A 20,391-nucleotide genomic window follows, 5' to 3' on the forward strand; every position below is an offset into this window, starting at 1 on the left:
GGGTGGTCTTTACCCAAGTTCGTTTCTGAAGCAAGCACACCAGTCCACACTTGGGCAGTTTCAACCAATTTGGCAACAAGTTACTTCTAATACGAGTCACCATGCTAATGGCCGCCTAAGTCAGGGACCAGTGTGTGGAACATTCGAAACTATTTTGAGTTACTCTGACATTGCTTGATACTTATTTCAGCAACATGCGATTTTTGTTTGTGCTTATATAGATGTATTGTAATGGTTTCAGTTCTTTATTAATGTTTTAAGCATGTACATGCATATATCTAGCTCCTGAATCAAAATGTAAAGGGTGTTTCATACTGTGGGTTTTAGCCAAAAAAAGGCAAGAAACACTGGAGTTTGATTTTTAATACTAATCTTAATTTCAATATAAATGCTTTTGTGTCTGATTTTTTAAAAAAACGTGTATTGGTATAAAATTGACATGTCTTTCGGGCTACCCATTATATATATAATTTTGAGAAACAAAAAAAAAATCAAGTAATGATTAATTAAAAATCGGCATTCCCGGAAGCTGTAGTCTAGTCGGAGTAATAAGAATTAACCTGAATTAGAGGAAAATTTGTATTTTTTAAAGCTTTCTTCTTTATGCGGAGCAGCAAGGGACAGTTACTGAGCATTTACAATGCTCACTCATTGTTTAAGTCGTGGTTCTAACACTGTGTTCATGCATTTCTTCTACAGAATAACTCAGTAAGGAGATACTTTTATTACCTCACTTAGCAAACAAGCAAACTGAAGTAGGGAAAGTTTCAGTGCTTGCCCAAGGGCTCGTGACAGTGCCGAAGCGGGAATTGAACCCTCATGGCTGACCTCTTGATGTCAAGAGCCCCAACTCCTGCCTGGTCACTCCGTGACATTCTGAAGAATATGAATGGCACAATTTTCTTAACTCTCACCCCAAATCACTTGTACTCACTCGTGGGGGGCAGGACCCGCCTCTCACTTTCTAATCACTCGCAGGGGGCAGGTGGACAGTCGGCAGGGCACTCGGGGCTTAGTTTCTGCCCGGCTACTGCCCCTCTGCCCCGGGGCCGGAAAGTCCTTGTGACAGAACAGGCTGCATGATGCTGGTTGCCACTCAGCTCTTGGATTCTGTGATTTCACTTTCTTTTTTTTCTTTTTTTAAATTTTTAAAATTATTTAAAAAATTTTTATAAAGATTTTAAATTTCTTTATCTTTAGAGGGGAAGGGGAGGAGCGAGGGAGAGAAACATCAATGTGTGGTTGCCTCTCATGTGTCCGCTGCTGGGAACTGGCCTGCAACCCAGGCATGTGCCCTGACTGGGAATTGAACCTCGGTCATTTGGTTCGCAGGCCTGCGCTCAATCCACTGAGCCACACCAGCCAGGACATCATGGATTCTGTCGACCTAGAGTGATCAAGTTTCAATTATAAATGTCTGTGGTGATTCTCTTGACTAGAAATGACAAATGGATGATGTGGCATTTTATTTTTTCTGCCCATTACACCATGAAAACTGTCTAATGGCTCTGACATTTAAGGAAAAATCACAAACCCTTCCTTAAAAAAAAAAAGACATTAATAAATAAGATGCAATTAGATGTAATCAAATCTAGTGATCTTTTAATTATTGTACTTCAGTAGCATCACAGTGAGATAAGGGGAAGTACGTGGCTGTTTTTATTCTGTTTCCCCCCCTGGTTTTTTGGTGCTAACGTCATTCTTTCTTCTTGTCTTAGATGCTGTCATTTTTTCAGGGAATGTTTACTTTCTACCATCAGGGCCATGAACTTGCCAAAGACTTCAATCACTACAAAATGGAACTACAGATCAACATTCAGAACGTAAGGAAAATGAAAGCTTTCTGGTATTCAAAGATGTTGGAGATGTGTATTTTTGATCTATTGTATGAAAAGTTTTAATAAGATCAGGTACTGGAAACTGAGGCTACATCGCCACCTTCTGGTCCATTAGCGTAACAAACTTTTCCAACTGGGTGAAGCTCAGGGAATTCTGCCACCTCGTGGCTCTTTTTAAAATTTCACGTGATTTCTGTTTCATTTCAGAAAAGTCAGTCATTGTGCTTTCATAGTCAAGAGTCACATGCTTTATTTTTACTTTTCCATTTTTACTGAGATATAGTTGACAGACAACACCATGTATCGTTGTAATGACTTACATGTGCGGCCCCATGGTCACCACACTAAGTCAGTTAATATCTGTCACCTCCTGATGAGAACTTCTAGGCTCTGCTCCTCTTTCAACCTTCAGGTGTGTCCCAGGGCAGTGTCCACGCCGGTTGTCCTGCAGGCTGTGGGGCGGGTCTAAGGATCAGCGCTGCTGGTCCACCCCGGGGCCTCTGTGTGGGAGGCAGGCAGGAGCACTTCACCTTGGAGGCGAAGCGGGTAGTCACATCAATCTGAGTGTCTCTTACCTGTACATCTCACTTGATTTTCATTCCCAGGCAGATTTATGGTAGGAGGGGGGATTCCTTTCCCACATTTTAAGCCTATTTACTCATATATTTGGGCTCACAGTTGCCGTCTGCTTTATTATTTTCCTGGGAAAATGCATGCTTTTGGTAGGTCTTTGTAAGGAGATTTACAGGTGCTCCGTTAACCAGGATGGCGTACGTTTAGATCAGGAGGTGGGTAGATGTCCTCTCGACACAGTAGTTGATTTTGGAAGTGTCCTCGTGGCCTCGGTAGCAGCGCAGTGAGTGAGTTTGGGACACACTCCTGGTGTGTCATCTGAGACACACAAGCCGAAGGGCGGGAGTCTCGGGCTGTGTGCCACTCGATGTTCAATTCCTTAACATCTTAGAAATTGAGGGTGTGTAGATGTTGTTTCTACTTTTGTTTTGGACAGTTCCCTACACTTGGGAATATAAGTAATTGAATCTTTTCTCTTATAATTTACGAGTTCATTTGTGTTCGTACATTGTTTAAACATTCAGCTGGATTGAATGACTAAAAGAGGACATCTCCTTTTCCCATCATTCTTTCATGTAAAAGGATTTTAAAAAACATCCATCAGCCCCAACTCACAAAACTGCCTCTGTGGGCAGTACAACATTTGGTCTCACGGTACTGTAGTTTGTCAGGACACTTCTGCAGGCAGCCGCACGCAGGGTTGCGAAGAGAACATGATACATTTCAGGGATCCCCAGCCTCCAGGCCACAGACCAGTGCTGGTCCGCGACAGTCAGGAACTGGGCCGCCCAGGAGGAGGCCGGCTTGAATGTAATGTGCTTGAATCATCCCGAAACCAGCCCCCCGCTGCCCCACCCTGTGCTGCCCCTGTCTGTGGAGGAAAAAATTGTCTTCTGTGAAACCCGTCCCTGGTGCCCAGAAGGCTGGAGACGCTGATTAGCTTATAAAACTGGGTTTTAATCCTGATCCTCACCAGGCCCCCGCCACCTGCCGTCCCAGTACTAACTGGCTGTGTAACTTGGGGTGATCGGCTGTTTCCATCTGGACCTCATCTGTGAAGTGCAGGGCTGGCCTGGATGAGGCCCCACGGGCAGAACTGATTCTGGATTTTAGGGCCCGTGTAAAATGGGGGAGGCTGGGCCCCTTGTTCCCAAAGGAAGCTTTTCAGGCAGAGCGTCACCCAGCCAGCAGGGCCTTTCACGCGCACAGGGCCCCGAGTGGTGCTCAGGCTCCAGGCCGTGAAGCCGGCTTTGCCCCAAGGGCTGGGGGAGGTGTGGGGCAAATCAGTGTCTGCTGAGGGCTCCAGCGAGAGTCTCCCTACAACGCCTGCTTACGCCTGGATCCGTCGTTAACACACCTGGGCGGACACCAGCACCATGTCTCAGAGAGTCAGGATTTCAGCGTGAACCTGCAGTCTCAGTCGTGAAATATCAGAGACCAGCGATCCTTTCTAAGGGTTCACAAAGTGCCCTGGTAAACATCTTTAATGTATTGAAAACTTAGCACATACATTTGGTAACAACGTCCATTTCCTGTGGAGAAATGGCCAAAGAACAATTTACTGGGGGAAAAAAGCCCACTTTTTTGGTACCATTTGGAACTTGAGGATTGTCGTGGGCCAGTTGCCTGAATCCCCCTCCTTCCCTCTCTGCCTCGCGCCCGCCCCCCCCATTCCCACTGTGTCCTGGTGTTTCTGCAGCAGCTCCTGCAGCCTCTCCTGGCAGAAGCTCTTCCGTTCACCTTGCCTTCAGCTTCCAGGACCCTGATCTGGGGTCTTCTTGGCCCTTCGTCTTTGCTTTTAGCGAAGTCTTTCCCCTTCAGGAACACCAGCTCCTTTGGAACAGGCTGCTGTGTCTCGCGGGCTCCACCTCGGTGTGGCTCTGGCCCACGCTGCCCTTCATCCCAGTCCCCGATGACGACAGCTTTTGGCGCATTAGAGGGAAACTACCTGTTGCTGGAAAAAAAAATCCCAGTTGTGTGTTATTTATGCTACATATATTTATGTATTTAAGGCAATATATGCACATGTTAGAACCAAATGTTGGAGTTTGGTAACAATGTGATAGAACATTATAGATAATCGGAACAAATACTAAAATATAGAAAACCTATTTTATAATCAGAAAAAGGTGAAAGTTATTTAAAAGGTAAAACAACCTCCCCCTCCAATCTTGTTTCACCTTTTTGAGTGTAAAAATGGTTGGATTTTTTTTTGTGACAGATTGATCTTTATCTATTTTCCACAGTCTAGAATAATAAACAGAAAGCAGAAAAAAGCAAGGTGGCTTTTAGAACATAGATTATGTAGGAGATTGTAAATTGCCTCAAAATTAAAGTATAGTTACAAAAATTAACTTTATGCTTCTGTGATCCCCCATCCCCAGAAGAATGAGGGAGAGGAGACTGGAATAGAATGTTGGGGAGAAAATGTAACTTGAGAAGTTTTCGGACTCACAGAGAATCCCTAGAAGACATGCAGAACAGTTAAAAAGAATTTCAGAAGGTGCTGGGATGTTTCTGTTTCAGTGCTGTGAGAATAGTAGGGCCCCAAAGCACAAACAAGGCTTTTAAAAAAGAGATCGGACGGGACCGCGTGGACTGCGGACGTGGCTGTCCCTGAGGGGCGCCTTGTGGTCCCTTTGTACCTCGTACGTTTCCGTCCCCACCCCCCCACGACTGTCGGTGCACTTTCCTGTCTGTGTTTCATCGTCTTGTGGGATTGTGCCCAGTACTTGGTTTCTCAGTGCTGCCCTGCACTGAAGGGAAGAAGGGCCGCTTCGGGGAAATGGCTGGTTTGGGGACAGGGCCAGAAATACCGTGGGGGGCGAACCTGGGACTCCTTTTTGGATGGGGGCCTAAGGTATGACTCAGAGAAGGAGGGGGGCCTGTCACATGACCCGGAGGCCAGAAAAAGGGCCCCACTGCTCATCCACCACCGTTTGAACATTAACATAATAATGAGCATTGGGGAGACAGGAATGTGTGTGTAATTGCGTGTGCACACTGTCTATACACGTATAGTGCACACACACACACACACAGGGAAGGAAGTGAGGGCTGGGAGGAATCGCAGCAAGGAGGGCGAGTAAAATCAGGACACGGTCAGGATTAAGGAGGGGACCAGAGACCCCGGAGACCAGAGCGTAGGGAAGGCGAGAGGGCCTGGCGGTCAGCCTGTGAGCTCTGCCCTCTGTGCGGCCTGGTGAACGCCTACAATACAAAAACATGTTTAAAAAAACCTCTCAGCTCGTGTGTAAGTCTCTGCAGGTAAGTTTTCCCCCTTACAGTCTGCATGGGTCGGACTCCCCCCCACTGAAAACCACGTACCAGTCTTCCAGGGTTCGGCTGGTGGGACCCCTCGCATTATACGGAGGGGAGAGGAGAAGTGGTAGGTTTTTTTTTTTTTTTTTGCAGCTCCTCCGGTTTCGCATCAGCAGTTTCTCGGGGTTAACGTAGTTATTTCTGAGAGTGGGCGGACGGCAGGTCCAGGAATTCGCAGGTGCTGACGTGTCACGTTCGCCTCCGCCGTTCTGTCCCTTCCCCTGTGGACGCTGGCAGTGCAGCTGTGGGACAGAGATGGCAGCCCACCCTGCCCCTGGGGTCCAGAAATGGGATTTGCCTCCTCAGGTGTCAGAGACATTACGTTGCTTGTGGGTGATGTTCCCTGCTCCCCCCGATTTCTTCTTAGAAGAAATGTCATTTTCTAGTGCAACCAATTGCCTTGACCTGGAAAAAAATGATACTTATGTTTAAGTTTAATTGAAGAATTAACTTTTTAGATTCTGAGCACTTACATATATTACTAGTATAATAGTAATAATGAGTCAGATTGTTGCAAAGGAAAGACTTCCCCGATGATGGAGATTTTATGACCTGCCTTTAAAAAAAAATTCTGTGATTTAGTACTGTTGTGGGAAGTGAATGCAGGGAGTCTTATGTTGAAGAATAGAATTATTCTTGGAGTTAGCAGGCTTCTAAAGGAATTAATACCCAGTTACGCGGACTCTTCTGTTAGCTGTTTTACCACTTTTTGCCCATTTCTCAACAAAGAGGCAACGGGAAAGGCTCGGTCTGTTTTGAGAAACATACAGGAAAATGCTGCACATTTAAGTACACTTATCCAGAGACTTTAAAATATCCGTGAAAAACTCACGTGAGAATTTAAAACCCACACGTGGTTTTCCTCCGTTGCAGACGCGGAACCGTTTTGAAGGCACGAGGTCGGAAGTGGAAGAGCTGATGAACAAAACCAGGCAGCACCCCAAAGACCACACGCGGGCCAGTCAGTTCACGGCGGAGGGCTACCTGTACGTCCAGGAGAAAAGTAAGGGCCACCTCCGGCGATGGAGGGCTCATTTCCCATTCATTGCTTTAAAATTTCTCGTAATTGCGCTGTTATTTTTGACATAATTCCTGTCACTTTCTTTGGCCTCCCCCATCCTAGAAGGTGCTCTAGGGAGGCGATGGTGAAGCCCCCCTAATTCTGTACCCCTGTCTCTAAAACTTGCTCATAAGGGAGCCAGAACTTGGCTTATGGCCAAAAGTGAGGTGTGGTGTTCTCTTTTCCTCCTTCCTCCTTCCTCCTAACCTCATCCTTGCCGCGTACACGCATACACACAGAACACATGCATTCATATGTAGCTGTCTTGGCTCTGGCCTGGTAGTTCAGTTGGTTACAGCATCATCCTGTACATCACGGTTGTGGGTTTGATCCCTGGTCAGGGCACATACAAGAAGCAACCAAGGCGTACATAAGTAAGTGGAACAACACACGGATGTTTCTCTCCCCAGAAAATATAAAGAAAGAAAAACCCATTAAAAGTGTCTTTAGTTGATGAAAGAAAAAATAATGGCAGCCTGTGTCGGGCTGAACTTTTGTAATGTTATGATTGGACTGTTACTGGTGCTTGAAATTCTACCCCCCACCTTCCTCCCTGCCCCCAACGAAGACCCTTCTCTGTTCAGAGCGCTGCTGGTTGCGGTGCCAACTTCTCAAGGGTTCAGCTTTGGCTCTGTGCATGTTCCGCATTCACCGCTCCCCCCTGTATTCTTCACACCTCGTTGACGTCACCGTCCTCAGTGAGGGCAGCGGCTTGTGCAGGAGGAGCTACGCCCTAAAACAACTGGATGCATTTCTGCACTAGGTGCCTCCTCTGAGCACTGCGGTTCCATAGTCCTGTCGTTTTGAAAGGTCAGAATTGAATCCAAACGAGGACATAGATTAGGTAGAGGTGTTGAAACCCTCCCCAACTCTCAATGCCCTGAAACAAACACAGCTCACAAGGAGGAGAGAGATGTTCCGCTGCGAGATGACGGTCCAGCAGGCTGTTTGAAGGGTGTGTCTTTGACTCCTGCATCACTGCACAAGTAGGACCTTTTCTCACCTGCGCTCTCTGAGCCTTATTCCCCCTAGACTTGCCCTTTTAGTCCAGTGAGCAGTTTTGCTGGTTCATGTCTGTGAGCCGTCTTGCGTCCTGCCCCCTGGGTTTGTCCTCCTTCGTCAGGGGCAGCTCTGCGCATTTGCTCGTTTGGAGGAGATGAGGGAAGTTGTGTTTGCCGTTGCAGGGCCTGCCCCCTTCGGGTCCAGCTGGGTCAAGCACTACTGCATGTACCGCAAGGCGGCCAAGAAGTTCAACATGATCCCGTTCGAGCACAGGTCTGGAGGGAAGCTCGTGAGTACTTGACCCTTGTGTTCTACGAGCGTGTCGCTTTAATGATGCACTGGTGATGAATACAGCTTATATTTTAGGATTCATTTTTGTCTGTTCATTTCTAAGTCAGGCAGAAAACAAGCATTCATGTTTTTCGACTTGACTGCATGGGTTTCTATAGTCAGATCTTTTTTTTTTTAAGAGTAGAGTAGATTGTGTCTCTGTTACCGGAAGATGATTTGGAGGTTTGTCAGGTCAGCGTTTCCGCAGAAGATCGAACGTGTGCAGGTGTATTCACACCTGAAAACGTTACAGAGTAATGATCTGGAATGCATTTTATGGTTTTTTGCTTAGATTCTCCAAGTTCTCACATAGGTGTCCCCCACTGTGTTCACTCCTTCCATAGCAAAGAACAGCCAAACAGTCCGTGAGAGCAGGGGCAGGGCGAGGAGCCCATGGGCACCGGCCGCGCTTCGGGTCGAAGCTGCAGCTCGTCGCAGTGGTCAGTGGTCGGGAGACAGAGGTCTTCCGGCCAGTTCTGGACATCACTGCTCACGTATTTTCAGGAAGGTTAACTCTAGGGCTTGCTGGTAGAAAGGCAGCATTTTGCTTATGGGAATATACAATTAACCCAAGTTCCCATCTGTTACATCTATTTCATGTCTTCCTAAAGAAACTATTTACCATGGCTTATCACACAAAATACATTTTTGTGGTAATAAAGTAGACGTGGGAAATCAGGTGTGCGGAGAGCAGGCGAAGTGAGTGGGCTGCTCCTGAAGGCCCGTGGGGTGAGGAAGGAGCACGGGGCGGGAGCCTGCGTTCCTTCGGAGTTGAGTCCTACCATGTGACCGCTCAGTGGTGACTGTTTCAGCCACCAAATAATCAAACATACCTTTTATAATACAATGACGGTGGTATTTTGAATATTTGTGTATTTCAGTGCTCGCTTAATATTATCTGGAGACCCTCAGATTCTAGAAAGTGTTAAAGTGTTCTGGGCGTCTGCATCCAGACTTCACACAGTTCCCGAACGAGGACCTGTGTTTGCACGCTCTTCTGACTCCTGCCTTCGGCCTCTTCTTCAAAACCATTTTACTTTTTTCCTTTAGCATTTACTCCCCTGTCCCCAGCAGTCCCCACCTGTTGGCCGTGTCCACAAGTTCTTTTACTTCTCTCTCGTTTTTACTTGACCTCTCCACCCCCAACCCTCCCACTGCTCTTTTTTTTGTTGTTGTTGTTGCACGTTTTGAGAGGATAGTTTAGCGAGGTGAAAGGTACCATACAAAAATTAAGATAAACTGAGGATATTCATTTAGGAGAGAAAAACCATATACATCGAGTGTTTCTTGTTTTAGACAATCAGGGCAGCTGACCCTGGGCCCTTAGATTTATACAGAATCAAACATTTTATAGGTTAAAATGGTCACATATCATCTATTTCATATGGTATAATATAATAGATAAAAACAAATGATTATCCTTTAAAACAGTACAATAAGGGTAACAAATATTTTAGCAGGTAGCAAATGTTTTGTTACCATAGCTTTTAAAATCGGTGCCCATGAGGTCTTGTTTCATGTGACTATCGCCAAAGCAGGCTCTGGAAAACACAAGAAAAGCAGAATGACAAAAATGGTTAAGCTTTTAAACACTGTTTAAATAAGCTAGTTTGGAAGATAATACATAGGATAAAAAGACGTCAAACCTTGGTACCCCCTCACCCCAAACATAGGGTACCTTAGTGTTAACTGTATATGTTTATACTGTGTACATGTTTATACCATAGTTTTTTAGCTTGTTTCCTATGACTTTTTGCAGGGGGATGGAGAGGCGTTCTTTTTGAAAGACTGTACCAAAAGGCACACCGACTCCATCGACAGAAGGTTCTGTTTTGACGTGGAAGCTGCTGACCGGTAAGTGATAGGGATTATTAGACTTCCCGAGAGAGGCATTTGAAAGGCCGATTTAGAAAAATAGTGGCAAAAGACAACCGAGATTTGCAGAACCTGAACGAATGTTACCTGGTTATCCTTCCAGACTGTGTGCGACTCACTTCCACCTGTTCAGTCTGGGCCGCTGTGTTTGGCTCGAGCCGCAGAGGCTCCATCTTGGCTGGCATTTGGGGTCCTTCTCAGGAGTGTGGTCCCTTTGTAACTTGGGAGCATTTCATCGTTGACCGGATCCGAACATGTGGCACTAAAAGGAGTAGTGGGTGAAAGTGAGGCAGCGGGTGACAAAGCTAAGGAGAGGCGCTGGTGACTATACTTACAAATCAGTGCTGTCTGTCTGTGCGGGACTTTTCAGAGTGTATCCTCTGTCTGTGAGGGAGGGTCTTCGGCATAGTCTGTTTATTAAAAACTTGATTTTTTTCTTATGACTTGCAGTTATTTAGTGATTAAAGAATCTTTGCCAGGGAGAAGGAAGTAAGGAAAAGGAGAAAAGTTCCCCTGTTAAAGTGACCTCGTGTCTGGCATTTGTGTGTATGTCTTTCCGTGCCACCAAGGAAAATTGTGGTGCTCAGGTTTCTTTGGTTTTTCATGGCTGACAGTGTGGTGCTTTTCTGCAAGGCCTGGGTTTAGAAATAAAGTTTTGTGTTTTGTTTTTCAGACAGAGGGGAAGGGAAGGAGAAAGAGAGGGAGAGGAACATCAGTGTGCAGTTGCCTCTCATGTGTCCCCTGCTAGGAACTGGCCCACAACCCAGGCATGTGCCCCAACTGGGAATCGAACCAGAGACCCTTTGTTTTGCAGGCTGGTGCTCAATCCACTGAGCCACCCCAGCCAGGGTGAAACAATGCTCTTTAGATAAGACTGTTTAATATTACTTGTATAATAAGGGTTAAATAGATTTTTTAAAAGCAAAAGTTCATTTCAGGTCAGGACCTAAGAATACAAAAACAGTAGTGCTTCCTCTTCCCTTCGGTGATAGAACTGAATTCCTGAGGCTGGTGCAGGGAGAGAAAATCTGTGCTTTACTTCCCAGTAAATGAACCGAAGGCCAGGCGACATGTAAAAAGACGTGCCTTTTAAGCACGGCGATGCACGTGACATGACCATGAAAAGGACAGGTAGTTTAATAAGCATTTTGCCAAGATTGGTTAAAAAGCAAAGAAGAATGTCTGTGCAAAAGAGGTTAAATTTCAACCCAGTCTCTACGACTCGAGCATGCGTGTGTGTGCGAATACCCCCGGGGACACACACTGAGTCCTTTCTGAGGTCCAGACAGTGTTCTGAACTCCTCTGTGCTCGCTCTCCTTGGGTCTTCACCGCAGCTCTGACAGGTAGATACGACCCTTCCCATTTTGTGCTGGGGAGCTGGGACGTGGAGAAGGTACGTGGTCTCCCAAGGTCATGCGGCCAGGAAATGGAAGAGTGGAGACTCGAACTCCTGCATTCTGCCTCCAGGGCCCAAGCTCTGGACCACTGTGCTGCAGGCCTGAGCATTACCTTGTAAGTGCGATGGTTCCCGTGTAATTAAGGAGTGTGAGTCAGCAGTGATGTCTGCTGGAAAATGTGGTAAAGGAGGTTAATCCGACTTGTTTCAAAAGCAGGCTACTTCTGGTCTTCACATATCGTCTTAACATAATTTACATTATTTTTGCTTAATCCTGTATATTCTCTAAGGCTTGATCATGCCACATGCTCTTTATCGGGCACCTTGGGATGAGGTAACCTCTTTCCACCCCTCACAAAGATTGACAGGGGATAATTATGCGGTTATTTTTATCTACAAAAGATAATACCTTGGGAGACCTCACAGTGGATGTATTCTAGTGGTTCCGGCTGGCACCACTAGGGAGCCCTCTGTTCAAATAAAATTTCGTGCATTTATAAAAGAGGGAAAAGAGTTTCCTTATTAAGTGGGGTGTGGGGCCTGTACCCTCTCCTTTCTCAGTTTTCTCGTTTTTGCAGAAATCCCCCATGTCTTTCTGTTGACTTCCAGAGCTGCTTTCCAAGTCCAGCTGTGGCAGGAGGACCAGTGCTCTAGTCCTGCGGGTCAAAGAAAGGCCTGCCAAGGGCAGGGCGTCCATATCAAAGGCGTGCAAGGAGTCAGCTGGGGCTGGGACCCATACTTCAGGCGGAGTGAACAGTGCACGGGAAGGTCTGGGGACGAGAGGGTGTGATGCATGCGAGGTTCCGGGGGTCACCCAGCCTCACCGGTTCAGAGAGCCTGGGAGGGTGGGAGAGGCTGCAGGTTGGGGGCACGGGCCTCACCTGGAGGTTTTCGAGCTTAATGCATTATATGGTTTTAAGCAGGTCAGTGAGTGACATAATTCTATGTTTCAAAACTTACTCTGGCAGAGCAAGATTTGGAGATGGCAGGAGTGGATGACAGGGCCGTGTTGGTGTGGTGGCAGTGGGGATGGAGCGAGCAGGTTGGTCTGAGGGAGATTTTGGGAGACAAATTTGGTGTTGTAGTGTAGGGTGAAGGACAGGAAGGTTTCTTTCTGTCCTCGGTAACTAGATGGTGCCGTTTCCTGAGAGGGAGGACCAGGGAGGAATAAGGACAGAGGAAGATGATGATGCCTTCAGTTCTGGTCCTGTCGTGTTAGACGACGGCCCAGGCTCGCTCGGTCAGAAACCCTGTAGGTGCTGGTGTAGCACTCAGCAGCCTCAGCAGCAGTGGACTTGCTTGGTCTAACCTCAGCCTCCTGGAATGCTCCTGTCCTGTGACTTCATGACAGTGAGCCGTGCTGGGTCTCCCCAAATTTCTCGGATCTCTGGTTGATTTCATGTCCCCTCCCCTCCCCTCTTCCCCCAGGTTACTCACCCCTGCCTCTTTGTTCTTGCACCCACTGCCTTTGTGTTTTTTAGATCCTCTCACCGGTTTCTGATTTCCCAGGCCTTTGATGTGGAGCTTCTCTGGGGCTCAGTTCTCAGATCTCTCCAACCCTGACCCTTACGATCTCATTCAGCCTCATAACTTTTAAGTGTCACGTTGGTGATTCTGCCTGGGTCTCCTCCTTGGACCCCAGGTCCTCATAGCCAGCTGTGTGCTCAGTATTGCCTCTGGGGTGTCTCACAGACGTTCTGAACAAAGCAGGGGTGGGACATACTGTTTTCTGTCACTTTTCCAAGAATTCTTGGGAAAGTGAAAGGGTATATTCTCTCGATGGGATCCAGCATTTTATGTAGGTATATTCAATCTGATCACACAAATACTAATACATAATTTTTTTCAAAAGCAGCACATGCTAATTGTAAATCTTTCCCTAAAGCTCTGTGGTTAACTTGGAAACTCTTTCTTCCTGCCTGTGTGTCCTTGCATCTCTAGGACGATCCTGCTTTTCAGTTGAATTACAGACTCCTGTTGTCTTGGGTGTATTTCCTCGTTTCTGAGCAGGGAAACATCTCTTCAGGTTGGATGTTACCAGCGAATAACGTTTGTGGGGCCCTTGGGTCCCAACTGCCTCCCACTGTGTGTTGGTGCCGGTCTCTCGTTTTTGGAGTGAAACCTGGAGGAGGGCGGTGAGGGTGCTTTGAGTCTCTGCCCTAATTCTGAGGCTTTGACTGCATATTTCATCGTAAGTTTCCCTCAGGTAGGCTCATTCCTTGTCTGCTTCCCTGATTCCTGGCCGGTTGACTACCGGGCATTATGGGTAATTTGTTCTTTGTCTGTTACATTCTGAATTCCATGAGGGTAGGGCCTCGTCTAAGTGTTACTTGGTACTGTACAACCAGTGCAGTGCCTTATGTGTGGTGGGCATTCACCACATTTGTCTTGGATGAAATGAAATTGAATTGTTGCTCAGGAGTGACAGAAGTGGGGTTAGATTCAATCAGGCGACTGCCAGTCAAGCTTCCTTTTCTTCTGCACTGTGGCGCAGCGCTGTGAACTCCAGTGTTTCCGTTCTGCTTAAAGGAAATAAACTTAATCCGTTTTGGAGCGTGTGGGCATTGTAAATGGGGTTCCGATGGCGCTGGTACAGGAGTCTTACTGGGCACCTTCATATAGCAGTTTCACAGTTCATTGCATGATGTTTACTCTAAATACATTGTACCTTTCCTCCTGGTATTGATGTGTGCTGCTGTGTGTTCCTTGTGTTGGAGAAGAGGTCAGGTGACATTGTGATAATGGGTGATACTTCATAACCTGCAACATGGAGCCCGGGCTTGCCTTTGATCTGTGGGTGTAAATGTAGAGCTTTCATTTCACTGTCGCATGAATTCAGGTCAGATTTGGTTGCATGTAACAAAGCCTCCAAGTAAGATGATGGCTTAAGCAGGGTAAACATTTATGTTGTCTCTCGATCAGGAAGCCTGGGGTGGTCAGGCAAGGGCTGCTCCCGTGCTCTCTGGTGGGGGGGTCCCTGCTCCTTTGAGTGCACGGTTTGCTTTCCTAGTCACGCTGGGCCCACTTTGTCACACAGCGCTGTCTTTTGTTGTAGGAGCGCCTTGTAGAAGTTGCACATGCTGCTCTTGAGTACATACCACTGGCCTGAATGGACCTGTATGGTCACACCTTGTAGCATGGGAGGCTGGGCAGTGGCTCTCTTTTGTCTCCAGACATCCATGTGCTGTTCTGATACTTGGAGAATCTAGTAGTGAAAATGAAGAAATAATCAATTTGTTGTTCCACCCACTCGTGCACTCGTGGGTTGCTTCTTATATGTGCCCTAGCAGGGGATCAAACCTCTGCAACCTTGGTGTATTGGGTTGATGCTCCAACCAGGCGAGCTACCCGGCCAGGGTTTGAATGCTTTTTACGCTGGTGACTTGATTTAGCAATTATATACATGGAACTGTACTGTTCGTCAGTGTAAAAGACTGAGTTAAGAACATGTCGTTTCCCGAAGCCCATACAACTGGGCCGAATAATAAGAATGTTACTGTAGCACATTTGCCGCAGTAATAGTTGTAAGTACAGTATTTTAGAGTGCATGGCATTTATGCACCTAAACAATTATTCACTGTGTTTGGCCTTGAGGATGAAATTAAAAGGTTCCATCCTAAGGGAAGTTACAGAGCAGGAGGGTTTACAAACAAGTTATAGTTCAGAAGTCTGTTTAAAGTGCTTTGGGAGCTGAGAAGCAATAGGGAGTGGGGTTGGCTGGGAAAGCTTTACTGGAAAAATGGATTGTTAAATTCAATTTTGAAGATTTGGTACAAGTGTGGGGGCTCAGAGGAAGGAGGCCCAAGGCAAAAGGAATGATAGAAGTCTTGAAGGTGACTGTCCCCTTAGCTCTTGCTGCTTCTAGGATTCTCTCCTTCATTTTAATCTTGGCTAATGTAATTATGATGTGCCTTGGTGTGTTCCTTCTTGGGTCCAACTTCTTTGGGACTCTCTGAGCTTCCTGGATTTCTCGGAAGTCTATTTCCTTTGCCATCTTGGGGAAATTCTCCTTTATTATTTGTTCAAATAATTTTTCAACTGGTGGTTGTGCCTTTCCCCCTTCTGGTACCCCTATAATTCGGATGTTGGAACGTTTAAAGATGTCCTGGAGGTTCCTAAGCTTCTCCTCATTTTTCTGAATTCTTATTTCTTCATTCCTTTCTGTTTGGTCATTTTTTTCTTCCGTCTGGTTCTCTCCCTTGATTTGAATCCCAATTTTCTTTCCATTACTATTGGTATCTTTTGTATCAGCATTCATTTCAATTAATTTAGCTTCCATATGTTTCTCTAATTTGTGACTAAAATCCACCAGTTCTGTAAGGATCTTTATAACCAGTGTTTTGAACTGCCCATCAGACTGTCAGCTGATTTCTCAAAAGAGACCTTACAGGCAAGAAGGGGCTGGGCAGAGGTATTCCAAGTCATGAAAACCAAAGATCTACAACCAAGATTGCTCTACCCAGCAAAACTTTCATTTAGAATGGAAGGACAGATAAAGTGCTTCTCAGATAAGACCAAATTCAAGGAGTTCATCATCACCAAGCCCTTACTATATGAAATGTTAAAGGGACTTACCTAAGAAAAAGAAGATAAAAAAGATGAACAGTGAAAGGACAGCAAACTCACAGTTATTAAGAACCACACCTAAAACAAAAGCAAACTAAGAGGATAGCTAGATCAGGAGCAGAACCATAGAAATGAAGATCTCATGGAGGGTTAGCAACAGGGGAGTGGGAGGAGGGGAAGGGGGGAGAAGGTACAGAAAATAAGTAGTATAGACAGTAGATAGAAAAATCTATTTTCTAGGGGGGAGGGTAAGAATAGTAGGGGAAATACAGAATCTAAAGAATTTGAGACACATGTTCATGAACTAAAGGGGGAAATGGTGGGGAAGGGGTATGCAGGGTGGAGGGGAAAGGAGGGGGGAATAGAGCAAATGTAATGGCATAATCAATAATAAAAAAAAAAAAAAAAGTCTTGAGAAAACACGTTGAGACTGTCCTTGAAGTCAGAGGTTCTGAGCTGTGAGCCATTTTCTGCGGGAACCTTTTGATTGGTGGGGAGGGCCTGGGCCACCGTTGGTGCTGACATCTAGTGGATCCAGGTCGGCAGTGCTGCTGAGCGGTTAGCACAGGACAGCTCTCTCCAGCAGAGGTCGCCCGGTCCCACGCATTAGTCGTGTAGCTGTTGGGAAGCCCTGTTTCTGAAGCATTTGGTAAGGCAGCATCTCCAACCAATGTCTGCGGCATCCAGTGGAATTGTGCTGTTCTCTTTTACGTGACTATATTTATGAAGCACATATTTTAATTAAAAAAGGGTAATAGTAACTATAGTTCTGGGGATGATTTAAAGCCAAAATGGAAGGGGTCGTGTGTAGCTTGATCCTTCAAGAACTCTAAGAGTGTAGTGCAGAGAGAATAGGAAGGGGAATTACTTTGAAAGAGTTTAGATGGAATTGGTAGAAAATGGAATGTGTGGCATCAGAGAGAGCATCTCTTGTATTTTGGCTCCTGCGTTGGTTGTGAGAATTTGCCCCAAGGATGACGATGCCGACAGCGGCGTGCTGAAAGCCACGTTTTAGGTGGCTTCCAACACTGAAATGGAAATCCAAATTTACAGTGCATGACTTTGTCCTTAAAATGTGTGCTGAGGACCACTGTAGCCTGTTGTAGAAAAGTTTGTGGCTTTTGAGTAAAGCTGTAATGAGCAGTTGTGGACACGCGTTTTCATTTTCTCTTGGATGGGGATCAATACCTTGGACTGGGATCGCTGGGGTGTGTGTATATGCATGTGTGGAAATAGCTGCATATGTGTGTGTATATTTGTGCCTATATGTTAGGCTTTTTAGAAAATTGACAGTTTTCTAATTTTTTAAACTTTATTGTTGACACTATTATAGATGTCCTCATTTCCTGCCTGCCTTTGTCCCCCTCCACCCACTCCCTGCCCCCTCCCGCCTCTGTTGCCTCTGGCCATCGCCACACTGGTCTGTGTCTGTGGGCTGTGCATCTGTGTTCTCTGGATAAGCCCCTGACCTTCTTTCATCCAGCCCTTCCCACCAGCAGCGTGGGAGAGTTCCAGTGTTCTGCCTGCTCACCACCCTTTCATTTTGTTCTGTTTTTCATGTTAACAGTGCATGACCAGCGATGTCGACCACACCTTTTCATGTGCTTCATGGGTGTTCATATTTTTTCCATTGTGAGGTGTCTGTTCAAGTATTTTGCTCATTAAAAAAAATGATGTTGTTGGTCTATTTGTTACTGAATTGTAGGAGTTACTTAGGTAACCTGGATACAAATGTTTTGTCAAATGCTTTAGTCATGAATATTTTCTCTGATCTATAGTTTGCCTGTTCATTTTCTTAATAGTGTCTTTTGATGAAAATTGAACAGTCCCTCCACTTCTCCAGGACAAAGTTAGCTGTAACATACACTTAAACGCTGATGTTAGAGTAAAACACGATCCTTTCTACATGGTATTTCTTTTCTGACCATAGCATATGGCCAAACCGAATTTCAAATAAGATTGAACAGTAAATGTAAATGGATCTCTTGTTCTGTTCTCACAACAAGCAGGAACGCTAACCAATGCTTGTGGCTGAGTCAGTCCTGTTAGTCTGCTTCATGCTTCTTCCCATCTGTGGCACTAACCGCAATTTTGAAGGCAACCAACAATTATGATCTAATGTTAACGCTCAGAATCACAGCTGTAAACCTAAACATACCACAAAATTTATCCTACTTTACAAAGATTCTTTAAAACTTCAGGTTTGATTCCATGGGAGGTCAAGTTCATTCATTATATACAAAGAAGATTGTGAATTTGGCATTCTTTCATTGGCTAAAATGAGGTGGCCAAAAATCAAGCTTTAAACAATAGGGCCTCCACGGGGCTGTAACACTTCACTGGAGTTTTTCTAGAATAAAAGCTGACTGAAGCTAAAAATAGACAGTTGTAGGAATATTTCCTGCTAGATCTTAGAAACTTTAGGTTCCACATCATTCTCTACACTGTACATGCATTTCTTAGATTGATTAAAAAAAACAGTCTACTTTTGCTGAAGTTGAATTTATCAATTTAGAAAAATTGATAGAAATATTTGGTCTAAGAAACCTTGATCCCAAGGTTGCAAAACCGTTTCTGCAGATGTTCTTGTAAAAGCTTTATGGTCAGTCTGTGCCTTGTGAAGGTTTTGGGGGGTGCACGGTGTGATTTATGGAGGCTGAGTGTTCCCTCTTCCTGTACTCGGCATTTCTAGCCCCGTTTGTTGAGCATGGCTTTCCTGTCACCGGATGGTTTTGGCACCTCTGTCGCAAATCGTTTGCGTGTGCGGAGGTCTCTTTCTGCGTCTCGAGCCTCTCCTCTGTTCATTGCTCTGCCTGTCCTTCTGAATTCCATGTCATCATTACTGCAGCTTTAAAGCAAGCCTTGAAGACATGTTGTGGGATTCCTCTGTTGTTTTTCAAAGTTGTTCTGGCAGTTCTACGTTCTTCGTGTTGCCACATAAATTTTAAAATCAGTTTATTTCCACAAAATACCTACAGGCCAATATTATCAGCGTAGAACATTAATAATTTTTGTGTATGACGTTCCATTTATTCAGTCTTTAATTTCTCTCAGTATGTTTTATACTCAGTATAGGGGTCATGGTCATTTTTTGTTAAATTTCTGTAAGTTATGTTTCTGGACATTATTTTGACAGTGTCTTAGATTTTATTATCCAATAAACTGTTACTATACGGAAATGCAGTTGTGCTTATTAATATTGCTGAGTTGATTTATTAGTTCTTTGTAGTTTCTTCAGGGTTTTTTAATGTATACAATGGCATTGTATGTGAATAAAGACGGCTCTCTTTCTTTCCGTTCTGTATGTCTTTTATTGCTTTTTCTGGTCTTATTTTGCTGCCAAGACCTCCAATAAAATATTGAATAGCTGTAATGATTTTGGACATCTTGCCTTATTCTTGATCTTAGGGGAAAAGCATTTATTATTTTACTGGTAAAGTACGGTGTTCGCTGAAGATCATAGACACTTAACATGCTGAGGAAGTTTTTATACATCCCACTTTTAATAATGAATAGATGTTGACTATTGACAAAGTATTTGTCAATATCAATGAAACGATCACAACCTTTTCTGAATCTGTTAATGGGTGAATGGCAATGAATTTTCTAACTGAAACTAACTTCGCATTCCTGAGACAAACTTCTACTGGTCACGGTGTATTAATCTCTATGTATATTGCTGTATTCATTCTGCTAATATTTGGTTAAGGATATTTGTAATTATGTTCAGAAGGGATTTTGTGTGTTATATCCTGTTCTGTAATGTCTTTGTCTGAGTTTGATATAGGGGTAAGGTGGCTTCAGAAGATGTGGGAAGCTTTCCACTTGCTGTTATTTGAAGTGTTTGTGTGATTATCAGCATTCTTTCTTTCTTAAATGTTGGTGAGAATTTGCCTCTGAAGCCATCGTGGGTGGAAATTTTTATTTTTTGTGGGAAGTTTAAAAATTACAGATCCAGTTTATTTAGTGAGTAAAGGGACATTCACATTTTCTATTTTTCTTTTGTTAGTCTTGATAAATTGGGGTTTTTCAAGGGATTTGTTTATTTCTGCTAAGCTGAGATATATTTGTGTATAATAGCCACTTATTTTCATATCTGTAAGATCTGTAGTGATAACTGTTTTATGTGTTTGATCCTGGAGCTTTCTTTAAATTTTTTTCTTAAGTTTAATCAGTTGTGTTATTTATTTCAGAAAAATCATGTCCATTTTATATTTTATTGTCTCCTGTTTTTATCTTTATTTGCTTTTATTAGCTTTGGATTTTATTTTCAATCCCTTCTTAAGGTAGAACGATTGATTTTCCACGTTGTTGTTGACTGTAGGCATTTAAATGTGAAAATTTCTAATGACTGCTTAACTTGCATCCCACACATTTTGATGTGTAGTATTTTCATTATACTTCTTTTTAAATTTTTTTGTGATTAGGG

General features: G+C 44.6%; 1 protein-coding gene across 3 annotated transcripts in view; it reads left to right on the forward strand.

Annotated features, from left to right (window-relative positions):
• ARHGAP10 (Rho GTPase activating protein 10) overlaps positions 1–20,391 on the forward strand; it is a 246,072-nt gene that overhangs the window by 93,477 nt on the left and 132,204 nt on the right. For all 3 annotated transcript variants that reach the window (XM_037162342.2, XM_053658368.1, XM_053658369.1), the window contains 4 exons: positions 1,719–1,823; positions 6,606–6,735; positions 7,977–8,083; positions 9,884–9,978. In XM_037162342.2, the coding sequence (XP_037018237.2) occupies positions 1,719–1,823; positions 6,606–6,735; positions 7,977–8,083; positions 9,884–9,978 (437 nt within the window). The remainder of the gene's footprint in view (positions 1–1,718; positions 1,824–6,605; positions 6,736–7,976; positions 8,084–9,883; positions 9,979–20,391) is intronic.

The sequence above is a fragment of the Artibeus jamaicensis genome, unplaced genomic scaffold (assembly GCF_021234435.1).
Source record: "Artibeus jamaicensis isolate MK-2021 breed Jamaican fruit bat unplaced genomic scaffold, CSHL_Jam_final scaffold_537, whole genome shotgun sequence".
Taxonomy (NCBI): Eukaryota; Metazoa; Chordata; class Mammalia; order Chiroptera; family Phyllostomidae; genus Artibeus; species Artibeus jamaicensis.